This window comes from Chelonia mydas, chromosome 9 (genome assembly GCF_015237465.2).
Source record: "Chelonia mydas isolate rCheMyd1 chromosome 9, rCheMyd1.pri.v2, whole genome shotgun sequence".
Lineage (NCBI taxonomy): Eukaryota > Metazoa > Chordata > Testudines > Cheloniidae > Chelonia > Chelonia mydas.
Window position 1 is genome coordinate 24,800,315 of NC_057855.1, and position 13,294 is coordinate 24,813,608.

Genomic DNA, 13,294 nt, shown 5'->3' on the forward strand with positions numbered 1-13,294 from the left:
TTCAGTCCCTCCTCTTGATTATGGCCTGATTTCAGCAGCTCACTTAAAGCATGTGCTTAACTTTAAGTACATAAGTAGACTCATTGAAGTCAATAGGACTACTCACTTGCTTGAATACCTTATTCACCCAGTTCATGAGGAGAAATAACATCCTGTGATTTGGTGACCAATCACCCCTAACCAAAATAGGTCAAATGTTGAATATTGCATATGGGATCATCACAATAAACATGGAAGGGGGGAAATGAAAAAAAACGTTGCAAATTCAATCAATTTCAGGAAATCATGTTCTTCTCATGGACTTTCTGCAAGCAGGCAAGAAGCAAGTCAAGTACTTGCTATGAATTATCCTCTGAGCTCTGTTTCCTTGGTCATTTGTAGTGTAGATGTCTTTGCTTTTATATTTGAAACTGTACACCTGTTTGTTTTGGCTGTTGTGCTTTGATCTGTTGTAGAATTTAATTTATTTCCACTGTGTATTCTTGCATTCTGTATTGTGGTTTAGTAGCTTCAAATAACTCGTATTTTAAACTGTAAGTTTACAAAAAATGTAGAGTAACACAACTGAACTTCACATCTGAGATTTGCTAAATAATCCCTTTTATGCTTTCAGCTAAATTAATTTAGTTCTTGAAGCTGTTTTAAAGAGCATTGACTCTGTGTCCTTCTCAAAAGAGCAAGGACTGGAAAGATCCCAATTCACGAAGGTCAGTATGTCTTGTTGGGGATACATTGTTCATGGCAGAAATTATTTCCACTAGATCAGGTGTATGTGGTGTATATAATTAGCAGAAGTACAGCAAATAGAATTCTTATAGGAGCAGCTATGCAGACAATGACGGTATTGCATCACAGAGTTTTTAAATAAATGTTTTTGTGTTGTACAGGGAACAGAATCCTATTTCTACAATGAACTGGATACTATCCCAAAAATACTATTGTCCTCAACACCAAAGTTAGAAAAAGCATTTAAAGCTTGGGCTTTAATCTTTAATCTTGTCTCTCATCATGAAATAATACACTGAGCTGTGCGGGAGGTATGCATAGCATGATAGAATATTATAGATTCATGAGTTGTTTTGCAAAGTACCTGTTTTAAATTACTAAAACCAAATTAGACTCTTCATGCAATGCTTGCTGAGAGGCAGGCATTTTTTAAAGGGAATTGTATTGCTTGTGAACTTGAAAGAATGATTTGCAAAAGCCAGCAATGTGTTGACAAGCAGTCTGTAGGCATATTCGTACACCCCTGCCAAAAAACTTCGGGACTAATCTGCAGCACCTTTGCTAATTCAGTCCATAGTGTCTCCTTAAAAAGGAGTGATAACTGTGACTCAGACAGCATTGCATCATTCTTTATTAAGGACTAATCTGAAAGCACAACACTAATTTTCATTTTTGTCCTGTGCCTAATCCAGGTTTTAACCCAAACAAAGGTAACAGAGGAGTTACCACGAAAACTAGAAATCAGGGGCCAGATTCTGATGGAGTTGTTGAATGAGTAGTTAGTTCCCTACTGCACAAATACCCCACTGAGGTCAAACCCTAACATGAATAATGGTGCCAGAATCTGCGGGTTAGACAGAAAAGGTTAGTCATGTAAGAGAGAGAAACAGGGGATGTAGGCTGTTTAGCTCCTGTTTACATCAGTTTACTCCACTGCATTCTTTCTTTCTTTGTTTATGTTGTTTTTTCCTATGCGAGTAATGAAAAATAAGATGGCGATGGTTAGTAGCCAGTGGAACCATTTACTCTGTTCCCCAGTGCTTCATAAGCCAATTGACTAAAGTGCTGTATATTTGATCCTACAAGCTCTCCTAGATGGACTCCATCAGAAGTCTTTTTGTATTCTATACTGTATCTTACAGGTTTTTATTCTGTATTTCACAAATAAATAGCCCAATAAAACCAGTGAGGACTCAAGTGGTAAGATAGGAAAAGGGAAATGCCTTTACAGATTTTAAATATGATTTAAAATGGAGCAGCTATACTATAGGGATGACGCATATGCCGCTACCAAGATTTAGAAGAAAGTTCCTGGATGAGACTGTGGATTAAAATTCTGGTTTATCTTGAACAAAGAAAGATTTAGTCAACACCTAGAAAATCGCTTCAGCTTTTAAATGCTTCACTTAGAGATTTTACTAGGATGTACTATAGATTGGAAAAGGCTTGGGACCTGTTTTATTAAATCTTGACATCTTTAGGAAGTATTATAAACAAAGATCTGTTAGGGAACACTGTGTTTCACCTACTGTGCTAGAAGAATCGCTCCTCAGAGGCCTATGAAAAAACAGATGGTTTTAAAGCCAGCAAAAGTTGAAACTTCTGAGTGAAACAGACCTGCGTTGTGCTGGTTGTTTATCCTATAATTTTATAAGGTGATTATTACAAATCTCAGAATGTAATGCTGAAGAATTTGGAAGAGAGGTTAATATCTCCCAGTTAGGAGTTTATTTTCCTCTTGGAAGAGAGAATGAGTCTTGCTGCCCAGGTTTTGTGATTAATAATCCCTCAATGCTAACTTCACTCCTGCTAGACCACCGGGGTGAGGAATGGTTGTTTATAAACTGAAGAACTCTGAACAATAGGGTCCTAGGAATAATTCAATGAAATAAATCAAATTTAGGATGCAGCAATAGTATAATAATCAGAATAGTTAGACTTATGAGAGCAAAAATGTACAGTCAGACTGACCCACTGCCTATAAAAGCCAGTGGGGGGTCTTTCCATCTTCTTCAGTGGTCATAGGATCAGACCCTTCATGTTCTTTGAGGAGACCAGAGGAGCCTTCATTGAAAAGTAGATGGCACATTTCTGCAGTGCTAGACGTACTGCAGGGTCCTGCAGGAAATCAGCCTCATCGTTCTACCAAGCAGGAGCTTGCAGATTCTACAGGCCTGATCCCGCCCTCAGGTAAATCAGGAGTAACTTCATTGATGTCACCAGACACGCTGGTGTAAAACTGATGCAGGCGATAGGAGAATCAGGCTTTGTGTCTCCATGGTACCTGTAGCAATGGAAACTCCACCACAGAAAGCACTCATCCAGAGGGCTGGGTGCCCCGACATACATTTAAAAACAGAAGAATGTAGGAGATCTAAGCAGCTGTGCTTCAGTGATGGGCTCAATATTTCTGTAATTTTTATAAAAAATCTTTCAGGTATCACGGGAAAATAATGTAATCTCTGATTTCTTTAGAGAATGTAGAGGACTGTGGCCATTAAACAGGGAACAAATCTGCTCTCCATTCTGAATACAATGCAGATAACAGACCAGAAGGTTAGCTGTGACACACTGAGGTTTTCTGCAGGAGTTATGAAGAACAAAGCTACTTTAGGAGAAAGGGTTGAAACAGAAGTATATAAATGGAAAAGAAAATAGTCAGATGACTATCAGACAGGAATAAGAGTGTGTGTGTGGAATCAGGATAAGGGCCCTTTGCTCCATTCCATTGCACTGCATGGAGGAAAACAAACCGCACCAGATTGCAGCCAAATGGGAAGAGTAGAGTGAAACCTACATGGCATCTCCCCAAACCCGCTGAGCCAGTGGCAGCCCATTTAAACACATAATTTTGGATATTGTAGCTGAAGGGGAGCAATAGTCGAGGAGCAGCCAGTCTAGGAACATATATTCCCCAGGGAAAACCCATATAAGTAGCAGCAGATGTCGGTAGCAGTTTTACTTTGCAATCCATACATTCATCCACCCTTTGAAAAGGGTGGCAGGGAATGCAGCCATGGACAGATGGACCAATAATAGTATGACCATTGGATTGGCCAGTCTGCCTGAAGAGAGTTATGGCCCAGGAGTTGTGGTAGGAGTGGAAGTCCACATAGAAGTCCCAAATTCCATTGGCTTGGGGACAAAAGGTAAATACAGTTTAAGGTAAATACAGGAAAAAATATACCTACCTAAACAGGACAGCATGGGCCTGATGCACTCAGGTCAGGTCCCCTTTATACTGCTCTGGCCCTTTTAAAAGTATTACTCCTGTTTTATGTCCATGTAATTCGTCCTTAAGCTAAAGTAAAGCAATGGTGAATCAGTCAAATACAGAGTGGCAGAAAGAGAAACCAGAAAACTAGTCAGACATTTGATACTGGAGACTGGTGGGAACTTCAGTGGGTGACATTTGGTTTCATTGTTTTTCTGTGGTCATCAACTTAGAAACTATGCTGAAGTAAGCAGGCATGGAAACAAGAATTGTTGACAGCAAGATGGGAAATAGATACATAATAAGTTTAAATTAATCCTCTCTATTGACTTCAATAAAGTTATGCTGAGTTGAGTGCAGCTAAGTCACTTTGTGTGTCCTAGTGTGGTTTCTAAGACACTGACTATGAAAATAGAAATCATTCCCTTTCAATTATCTCATTGTCACCCACTTTTCTTGTTCATCCCAGATGAGAATATTTTGCACACACATACCAAATATACACCGTACGGGGCCCATAGTTTCCACTGTTACAGGAAAAAGAGCTCTTACCCTGTATACAGTGGTGAGCACACTTTCGACTGCCTTTTCCGTGGGTATTTATTTTCTAAGTTATGGCAGTCTTTCCCGTTCCTGTGGGCTGCAGTTTGGCCCAGAATCTCCATACCTGGCGTGCCTCCTACACAGGGCTTGTGAGAGTCCTTGAAAAGTAGCTGTATGGTTGTATCCCACATTGCCTGTGCCAGGGAAACCCTCACCCCGCAGAACCCTGGGCTTTTAGGTTTCATTTACACCCCTTTTAAAAGAGCAGGTGCATGTGTTGTCGGCAGGTTTTAGAATCAGTTAGCTCACAATGGCTCCACGAGTCTTTGCTTGTCTCTGGTGGATAACATCTTGTGCTCCAATATTTAAACTTTGATTCAAAAGAAATATTAAGAAAACCTTTAAAAATGTCAGCCTGTGGTCAGCCTGATACAGTTGCTTTAAGAAAGGTGTGAGCTCCCCATCCATCTTAATAAGGAGTTAATGCTGAAGCACAATGATAACATTTTAAAGGTCAACAATGTTAATTATTTCACTGCTGATTTTAAAACACATATGAAAAGGGATAATTATGTTATGAAGATGTGCATAATATGCTGTGAGCACCATTTCATTTTGATGTCACATGTAGGTAGAGCAGGGGCAGAGCTTTGGGACAGTATGATCAGTTCTAAATTACTTACAGTGCAAACATCTGGATCAGATAACCCCCAAAACATCCAGTAAAGCTTGTCATAGCTTGTCATAGCTTTGAACAACACTTCATCATTTTGCTACATTTCAAAACCATAGGGGAGAATGTTCACTTTGTTGACATTTAGGCACAGCTCTCAAGTGGGATAGCATATCATATTAATTTTTCTGAAGGACATAATTTTGCTGAAAATGAATGACAGGTTTCAGAGTAGCAGCCGTGTTAGTCTGTATCCGCAAAAAGAAAAGGAGTACTTGTGGCACGTTAGAGCTGAAGCTCACGAAAGCTTATGCTCAAATAAATTTGTTAGTCTCTAAGGTGCCACAAGTACTCCTTTTCTTGTTGCTGAAAATTAATGTCATCCTAACCCTGAAGCAAAATAGAGCAAAACATCCTGTTTAGTATTTATTGATAATGTACAATTGAACCTGCATATCTAACAATCTCCAATCTTCTGTGGAACAATCTATATTTAATACTGGATTCCATCGAGTGAATGATCTCTGAACAGATCCTTAATGAATCAGTGAAAAAGCTATTACCAGGAACATTTCCTAATAATCTGTATGTGGATTTGCCCCTTAATTCAACACATACAGTTTATCTTTTTGGCATACAGCTGGCAACAATTCCTATATTTTTCCCCTGCATTATTCGAGATTGCAGCTTGTAACCATTTTTAATAAATTACCTATTTATATGTTATATTTATGGCAAAATACTTCTTACGTCATTCATGTGAGTGTCTCCACTGAATATACTCACTTACATGAGTAAGAGAAACAGGATTCTAGATTGTAAACTCTTAGGGTTAGGGACTGTCTCCTTTTCTCTCCTGTCCTGTGCAATGCCAAACTCAATGTTGGTGCATAGAAAATAATAGTAACACAAATGTACAGGCAACTGTAATGTTGCTTGTCTTCTTATCAGGGAATGGAATTAAGGAGGATTGGGAATTCAAGAGCAAATTGGATCCCAGTCTTGCTCTAAATAAAGCGATGATCATGAATATTACACAGTAAAATGCTGAAACTAAGCTAAGACACCATAAATCAAACTTCAGCCCTCATTTCATTGTCCATGCAAAAATTAACCTCTATCTTTCTTTAATACAGTTCTATAAATTAACAAGAACTGGAAGTTGTAAACTTTAAGACTTGAACTCTTTTCAAACAATTGAATGCATATAGCAGAAAATTGGCATCAGTGTAAAAGCAGCTGCAGTACATTCCAAATATTGCTCTATTTAAAGCATCCCAGAGCTCACAGTAACAACTGCTGAGGCAAACCTTAAAACTTGTCAATAAATCCAGTAGAGGGAGGAATGGCAGAAGTAGGTAAGATGCACAGATAAATAATGTATGTTTAAAATGCATAAGTATAGCAGTATAGTGCAAAGATATTATGCTACTTGTAAGTTACTAATTCCTAGATGATGTATTGTATATTTTACTTTTCAGTAAAGGAATAGAGTAAATTTGAAATCCAATCTGCTAAAAAAAAAAAAAAGTTAAAAGTATTTTGAAGTCTCCTGCTTCTGAATCTCACTGGCAGTTTTTGTGCTTTTACAATCACATTTTCCTGTTTTTTAAAAGTCTGTCCCCATGAAAGACTAACAGTAAGGGAAAGTGACGAACTGACTTTATAGGTTAAACACTAAAAATGACTATATGCAAAGTATTGTCAAATATACCAACACACTGGAAACCGGAGAACACTTTTTTCTCTTTGATCTCTTTCAGCAGTAGTCATCTCAGTTGTTGTTTAAACAACAGTAGTTGCAATCTATTCAGCCAGACATGTATTTTTTAAGTTGACAGGAGTCTCTAATTTACCAAACTATTATGAATATTTTGATTTGTGTTTAACAATATATTCAGTGCATGTATATGTATAGATTGTGTGTGTATAAATAATATTGTTTGTGTGGGTACAGTCTGAGGGTATGGGAAAGTGAGAAAGATAATACCCTTTTGTTTTTATATGAGCTAGGTTGTGGCTCCACAGTTTCCAAATGGCAGGGCAAAGTGAAATCACAACGTGTGATTTTTGCATTGATTGCCCATAACAAACGACAATGAAGTGAATTCTATACATAGTGACACTGCTGTATTTACACCAGTTTCACGAGGAGTGGATGGAAAGCAACTATAGGTGTAACCATGTTGGTGGTTGGTACATGTAGTTACTCAAGTTGTTTACTTGTAGAAATGTTCTGTTTGATTTATTATTTGTAGTATTAAGTGTTATAAATTTGTAGATGGTAAAAGCCAGTGAGAACAAGCTGCCACCTACACAGTCACCATTGGTATCTTCTAAGTACAGAGAAAACTGTGCTAATCTCAGCTTCAGCAGTGTGATAAATGTTGGTAAATGCTGACTTTTTAATTTCAACCACTATGCAGAATAAATAATAATATTTAGTATTTATATAGCTGTTTTATCCATAGATATCAAAGTACTTTACATCAGTAGGGTATGTCTCATTGTTCCCATCTTACAAATAAATAAATAAAGGAAGACACATTTGGCCTAGATTTTACAGTAAAACAGTGGTAGAGTCAGGACTAGAACCCAGGTCTCCTGACGCCCAGCCTGGTGCCCTATCAACTAGATGTCACTGTTTCCTATATAACTATATCTTTAACCAAGGTCCTATGTACTCAACTGCAAGCTGGATCAAAATTCTCCATTAAGGAACCTGGCTCTTGCAATACTTCAGTGCAGCAGACAGACAATTCATGAGGCAACCTCACTTAACTGAAAGATAAAAGGATTTTAATTATTTAAATATGAAAATTGCTAAAACAGTCCATACCAGAGCTCTCCCTTTATTTATTTTGTTATTGAAATGAATTTTCAGTGTGTCAGAGATTTTGTATTGACAATACATAATTGCATTGAAGAAGCTGTCAGAGGAGTTTGGCAGGTGGACAGTGGACATCTGGGGCTTTTGACATCTAGGAAGATGTAGTATGCAGTGTATCATCAAATACACATTCTTAAAAAGCAGGATTGACAGGTTTATTTTATCATTCTAATCCATGCATACAAGTATGGATGGGTGCCTGGTTATTAACTATTTCATCATATTATTGACCTTTTGGGATACTAATGCCTCAAACCAGCACCTCTTTAGCGTGAGCTGACTAGCCCAGGAGATGGATTGATTTGTGTAATTGGAATGATCACTTTATAAAGAGTGCTTCTCTTCTTTAGAAAAGTATTTTTTTGATTGCACATTCATTTTAGAATGTTGTAACTTTCTGCTCCAGTCAGAAATTCTTTGTAACATTATTTTCCTGTAAGAATGACATTCCCTTATTGCTCTTTGGATAGATGTTACAAATAAAAAAAAAATAAAGTCCATATTTTATAAAAGCAGCAACATCTTCCATGCTGTGTAATTGTGAACAATATATGCCTCTTCGATACTGAGGACACAAAGTCAACAAAAGCTCCTGAGTTATTTATATATTCTTATAAGCAGACCCCATACTAGTCCTTTCTTCAGAGTTTGTTGGAATGAATCTCCTTATCCCAGGGAAATAATAGAATCTTAGAAGAATCTTTACATTTCTTTTAAGACCAACATATTTGTATGGTCTCTATTCTGTACCATAAAGCATGTGTGGCTATAGATATGTAGATGGACACACATAGGCAGCATCTGCCATACTGTGACAAGCACGTACAAGGATACAAGGGGAATAGATGTAGACAGTGACACATAATGACCCCTCCCTCAGTGCACCCCATAGGCATACAGCACCCCAGAGGGGACAGCGAGGCAGAGTTTATAGCCTGTCTCCATCTGTACCAGCCGTCAGCGCAGGCTCACAGCACAGAGTGGTGCAGCATACACCGTCTCCTTTGCATGGGGTTGCATAATCCCTCCACGAGCTCCCCAGGGTGCAGTGTGACTCCACACTACTCCATATTCAGACTGTTGGCTAAATGGTAGTTTAGGGGTATGTGTGTGTACATACTGTATAGAATATAAAAAAATCTACTAAGTGAAATCTGCTGAGATATTTGGGGGTTAAGGGGCATGGGAGGTATAAAATCAAGATTTTTAAGCCTGTGCAAGGAGCAAATTGGCTTGCACACTGGCTTAAAGATCAAAGAATGTGGTTTTTATTCACCACTGTAAACCCATTTCAGCCCTGGCCAGATTGGACATCTCAAGTGCAATAGGAGTTCATTGAGACCCCGGGCACAATCCTGTTCATGTTAGGGGGAGCTTTACCTAGTAAAGACTGAAAAGCTGAGCCCTTACACCGTTCTGGATAAAAAGGAGGAAGCTGAGTGAGGAATGGAAAGACTGGCTGCTTAGTACCCATTTCCAGTTATATAGTGATGCACTTAGCCAGTAAACCCTCATTCATGCAAATATCCTGTACTAGCGAAATTCTTGACTTCATAAGGACTACTCATGGGAGTGAGGGTTGCAGGATTAGGCTCTTTTCACTTTTTCTTGCAAGCTGCTGAAGTGCAGAGATCCAGAGCACTCAGTTTGCTCCTTTCCTGTGCAGAGGAGCTTCCGAGGAGTGTGCAGAAAAAAGCAGGGTGCTCGGCAATCTGAACAAACCCCTGGCTCTGAGATTCACACAACTAAGGAAGAGGAAAAACTAGGGCGATGGGGAGAAAGAGAGCATGGCAGTAGCATAGGCGCTGACTGGCAAATATGGGGCATAGCAGCTGTTTTTAGGATTTTCAGTTACTCCTGCTGTCAACCACCTCTCTGATCCAAAGTCTCTTGAAGTCAGTGGGCCTTTCCGTTGATTGCAATGGACTTTGGATCAGGTCCCAGGAGCAGTGGCTTGTGCTTGTGAGCAGTGTTTAGGACTGCTCCTCCACTAACATAAATGCTTCCAATGGTTCCTATGAAACACTATTCCACAGAGCCAGCTGCTCAGTGCTTTATGATTTATGCTGGGCAGTGTTCTTGCTGACCCACCAGCTTGCAGCGCCTGCTTCTCATATCTTACTTCATCTAATTGTCTCTCAAGTAACAAAGCACCATACTCAGCAGCCCTACTGTTAATTTAGCAACTGTTCTGTACAAACTCTGTGCTGCCACCCTGCAGGATACAGCCCTTCGTTTGTAATGTGACCTGTAGGAAATATTACAGCCAGTCTCTCAATAGAAGTATCTTTCTCTAATGAAGTATCAGATACATAAGTGTCTCAAAAAGAAAGTGTAGTTTGGAATTTCCTTGTGGTTCTATGTCACCAAAACCCTACAAGGAAGTTTATCTTTGTGTTATGTGGTTGCTTATCCATGCTGTATTTTAAATAGAAGTCTATGCAGTTCTTGTGTGTAGAGGTGCTGTCTATTATTTAGTGGTATGGCATGCTCTGTGTATTTAGCTTTTATAGTGTAGTGGGCAAAATATTGAGCTGTTGATTACCCCATCAAGACTGCCAAAGTGATCCAGTCACCTCAATGTGATGCATGGTCTTATGCTATCAAAACACTTCCTATATTTTTCATTGCTGGAGCACTTATTTTGAAATGTTTTTTAAAAGGAAACTAAAGTGGACTCATCTTGGCCTCAAAGTATTTCTGTGGATCCCATTCTTAGTAGTAAGTTTTTGGGCAGTACAAACTTATTATTTGCTGGAAGAGGTTGAAATTTTTTTCTTGAAATCCTGATTTAGAACAGAAATAGATTTTCCTAAAACTTGATTTCTATTTTCTAAATCACTGTGCTAAATAAGAGTCTTTTCATGTACAATCATAATTTTACATGGTAATTAAAAATCCCTTAGGCTTTCAATATTATCTATTATTGGTTGCCTCAGTTCACTGGTCTTTTTTTTTTTTTTTTTAAAGATCAGCACAGTTTTCACATGTTTTACTTAACAGATTTAGAGTTAGTGTAACGTGACCTATCTGTCATGCTCTTTCTGAATAAAAGTCTATATTCTGTCTCTTCAGGGGAAATCCCATACTCACGTCTTGTTGTACCTGCACTTCTCATGGTTGGCTGGATTGTGGGTTGTGTATTAATGGTTTACATCGTCTTTTCATGATGAAGGTAAGTTAGTTGTACAGTGTACATATTCAGTCAACACTTACTACAATTTGCAGTGCTTCCTTTTCACTAAGGGAATTTTTTGTCCTGCAGAAAAGAAGATTTCACAATGACATTGATTGGAAGAACCCAGAAGTTAAATGGAAATGTTTAGTCCTTACAACTTGTACAGTGCTTATTTTATTTTAATACCACAATGTAGGCATGATATACACTTTCTATCTACAACATAGATATGAGGTTAGTTCAGATACTTCTGAACTGAGTGGTATTTGGAGTCCTGTGGTAGGTCAGGTATTTGCCTACCCTCCAAACCACTAGTTCCTAGCCATCTTGAAAATCAGCCTCCTTGGAACTAAAATGTCCAGAATCCTTATTTTTGGTGGTGACAAACTGTGCCAAATGGAGCTGGTGACCTAGATACACAAGTAAACTCTGTGGGATGCAAGATACCTCGAAGCAGTACATGGATCATCTTTAATGTCTTGCAGTAGAAAGGAAATACTAAATTAAATAATAAATTGTCGAAAAACCCCCCTAACGCTGGAATAATGTTTACTCTCTAAATAAATTTTCCAAAACAAAATTCTCTTTTCTCATTTAAAATGCAATCACACCAACATGCCTATGTATAAATCCATAGTGTCCTTTGGAGGATGAAAGGGAGCTAGGAAAATTTGCTATATTTAGTGGCAAGAATTCTATATGTAGTTTGTAGTATAAGCATGACTTAGGCTTTATAAGGCCTGAAAGCTTAAAGTATTGTCTAATAAACATGTAGATAGGTGTCAACTTAACTCTTGATCTTTGGTGTTTAAATCCAATTCTAGGGACAGATTCTGATCTCCTCACTCAGAATCCAATCTAGTTCCCATCAGAGTAATTGGGGCTTGACTTCACTGGAAGTTGGATTGGGCCTTACCACAAGTAATCCCATTACATTTAATAGGACTGCCTGCATAAGGAGAGAAGAAATTGACCCTTTGGTGGCGGATGAAAATGATTTTCTCATTTTAGTGTCCATTTGTGCACATTACCAAATCAATACCAAATTTGGTACAGGTGGCATATCTGGAAAAAAACCCCTGTGTGTAGAATAGCAGGGGAGATGTGGTTCAGGAGTGAGGTACATAGGGAGAACTGTCTGGAGAAGCTTACACAATAATTACACCAGTGATACTAATCACTGACTTTATTTGGAACTAATAATTCACTCCCAGGGCGAGGCTACACTTGCTAGTTAGAGCGCATTAAAGCAGCCCCGAGTGCCCTAGCTCACTAGCCATCCACACTGGCAAGGCACGTAGAGCAATCCTGGTACACCACCTCGGCGAGAAGATTAATGCTTCGTGCGCCTTGGCTGAGACACCCAGGCGTCAGTGTGAACGAGGTGTTGCATTACTGCACTCTGATTGGCCTCCAGAAACGTCCCATAATCCCCTTAAGTCAAGTGGCCACTCCTGTCATTGTTTTCGAATCACTGCAGGAATGCGGATATACCCTTTGAAAGCACCGTTTCTGACAGCTGGCATTCTTATCTGCTCCGAGACAAAGCAAACTATTATGGTGGAATGCTGTGTGTGAGAGAGAGAGAGAGGCGGCGGGGGGGGTCTGCTGCTGTCTGAACTTACAAGACAGCATGCTGACATGCTCTCAGCCCCCCCCCAAAACCCAATCTCTCTTCCCCCCACATACACACCACACATTCCCTGTCACACTCCCCCCCCACTTCCCCTCCCCCAAAGCACATTGCAGCCACTTGCATACTGGGATCGCTACCACAATGCACTGCTCTCTGTGGCCATTGCAAGAGCTGCTAATGTGGCCACGCCAGTGCTCTTGCAGCTGTCAGTGTGGACTAGTTGTAGTGCTTTCCCTACTGCACTCTACGAAGGCTGGTTTAACTCAGAGCGCTCTACATCTGCAAGTGTAGCCATGCCCATAGTGGAAGACAAGAATACTTAGGGCATGGCTACACTTAGAATCATAGAATATCAGGGTTGGAAGGGACCTCAGGAGGTCATCTAGTCCAACCCCCTGCTCAAAGCAGGACCAATCCCCAATTTTTGCCCCAGA

The 13,294-nt window shown here is 39.3% G+C and overlaps 1 protein-coding gene across 2 annotated transcripts; it reads left to right on the forward strand.

Annotated features, from left to right (window-relative positions):
- The first annotated feature begins 1,331 nt into the window (after positions 1 to 1,331).
- On the forward strand, positions 1,332 to 11,977 carry STRIT1 (small transmembrane regulator of ion transport 1). 2 transcript variants are annotated; one of them, XM_043522759.1, is made up of 3 exons: positions 1,332 to 1,590; positions 11,122 to 11,221; positions 11,312 to 11,977. In XM_043522759.1, exons 1-2 carry the CDS (start codon positions 1,551 to 1,553, stop codon positions 11,214 to 11,216), a joined length of 135 nt encoding a protein of 44 aa, XP_043378694.1. In that variant the 5' UTR covers positions 1,332 to 1,550; the 3' UTR covers positions 11,217 to 11,221; positions 11,312 to 11,977. The 2 variants fall into 2 exon arrangements, with proteins under 2 accessions (XP_043378694.1, XP_043378695.1); XM_043522760.1 differs by lacking the exon at positions 1,332 to 1,590 and adding an exon at positions 6,108 to 6,514.
- The last annotated feature ends 1,317 nt before the right edge of the window (positions 11,978 to 13,294 follow it).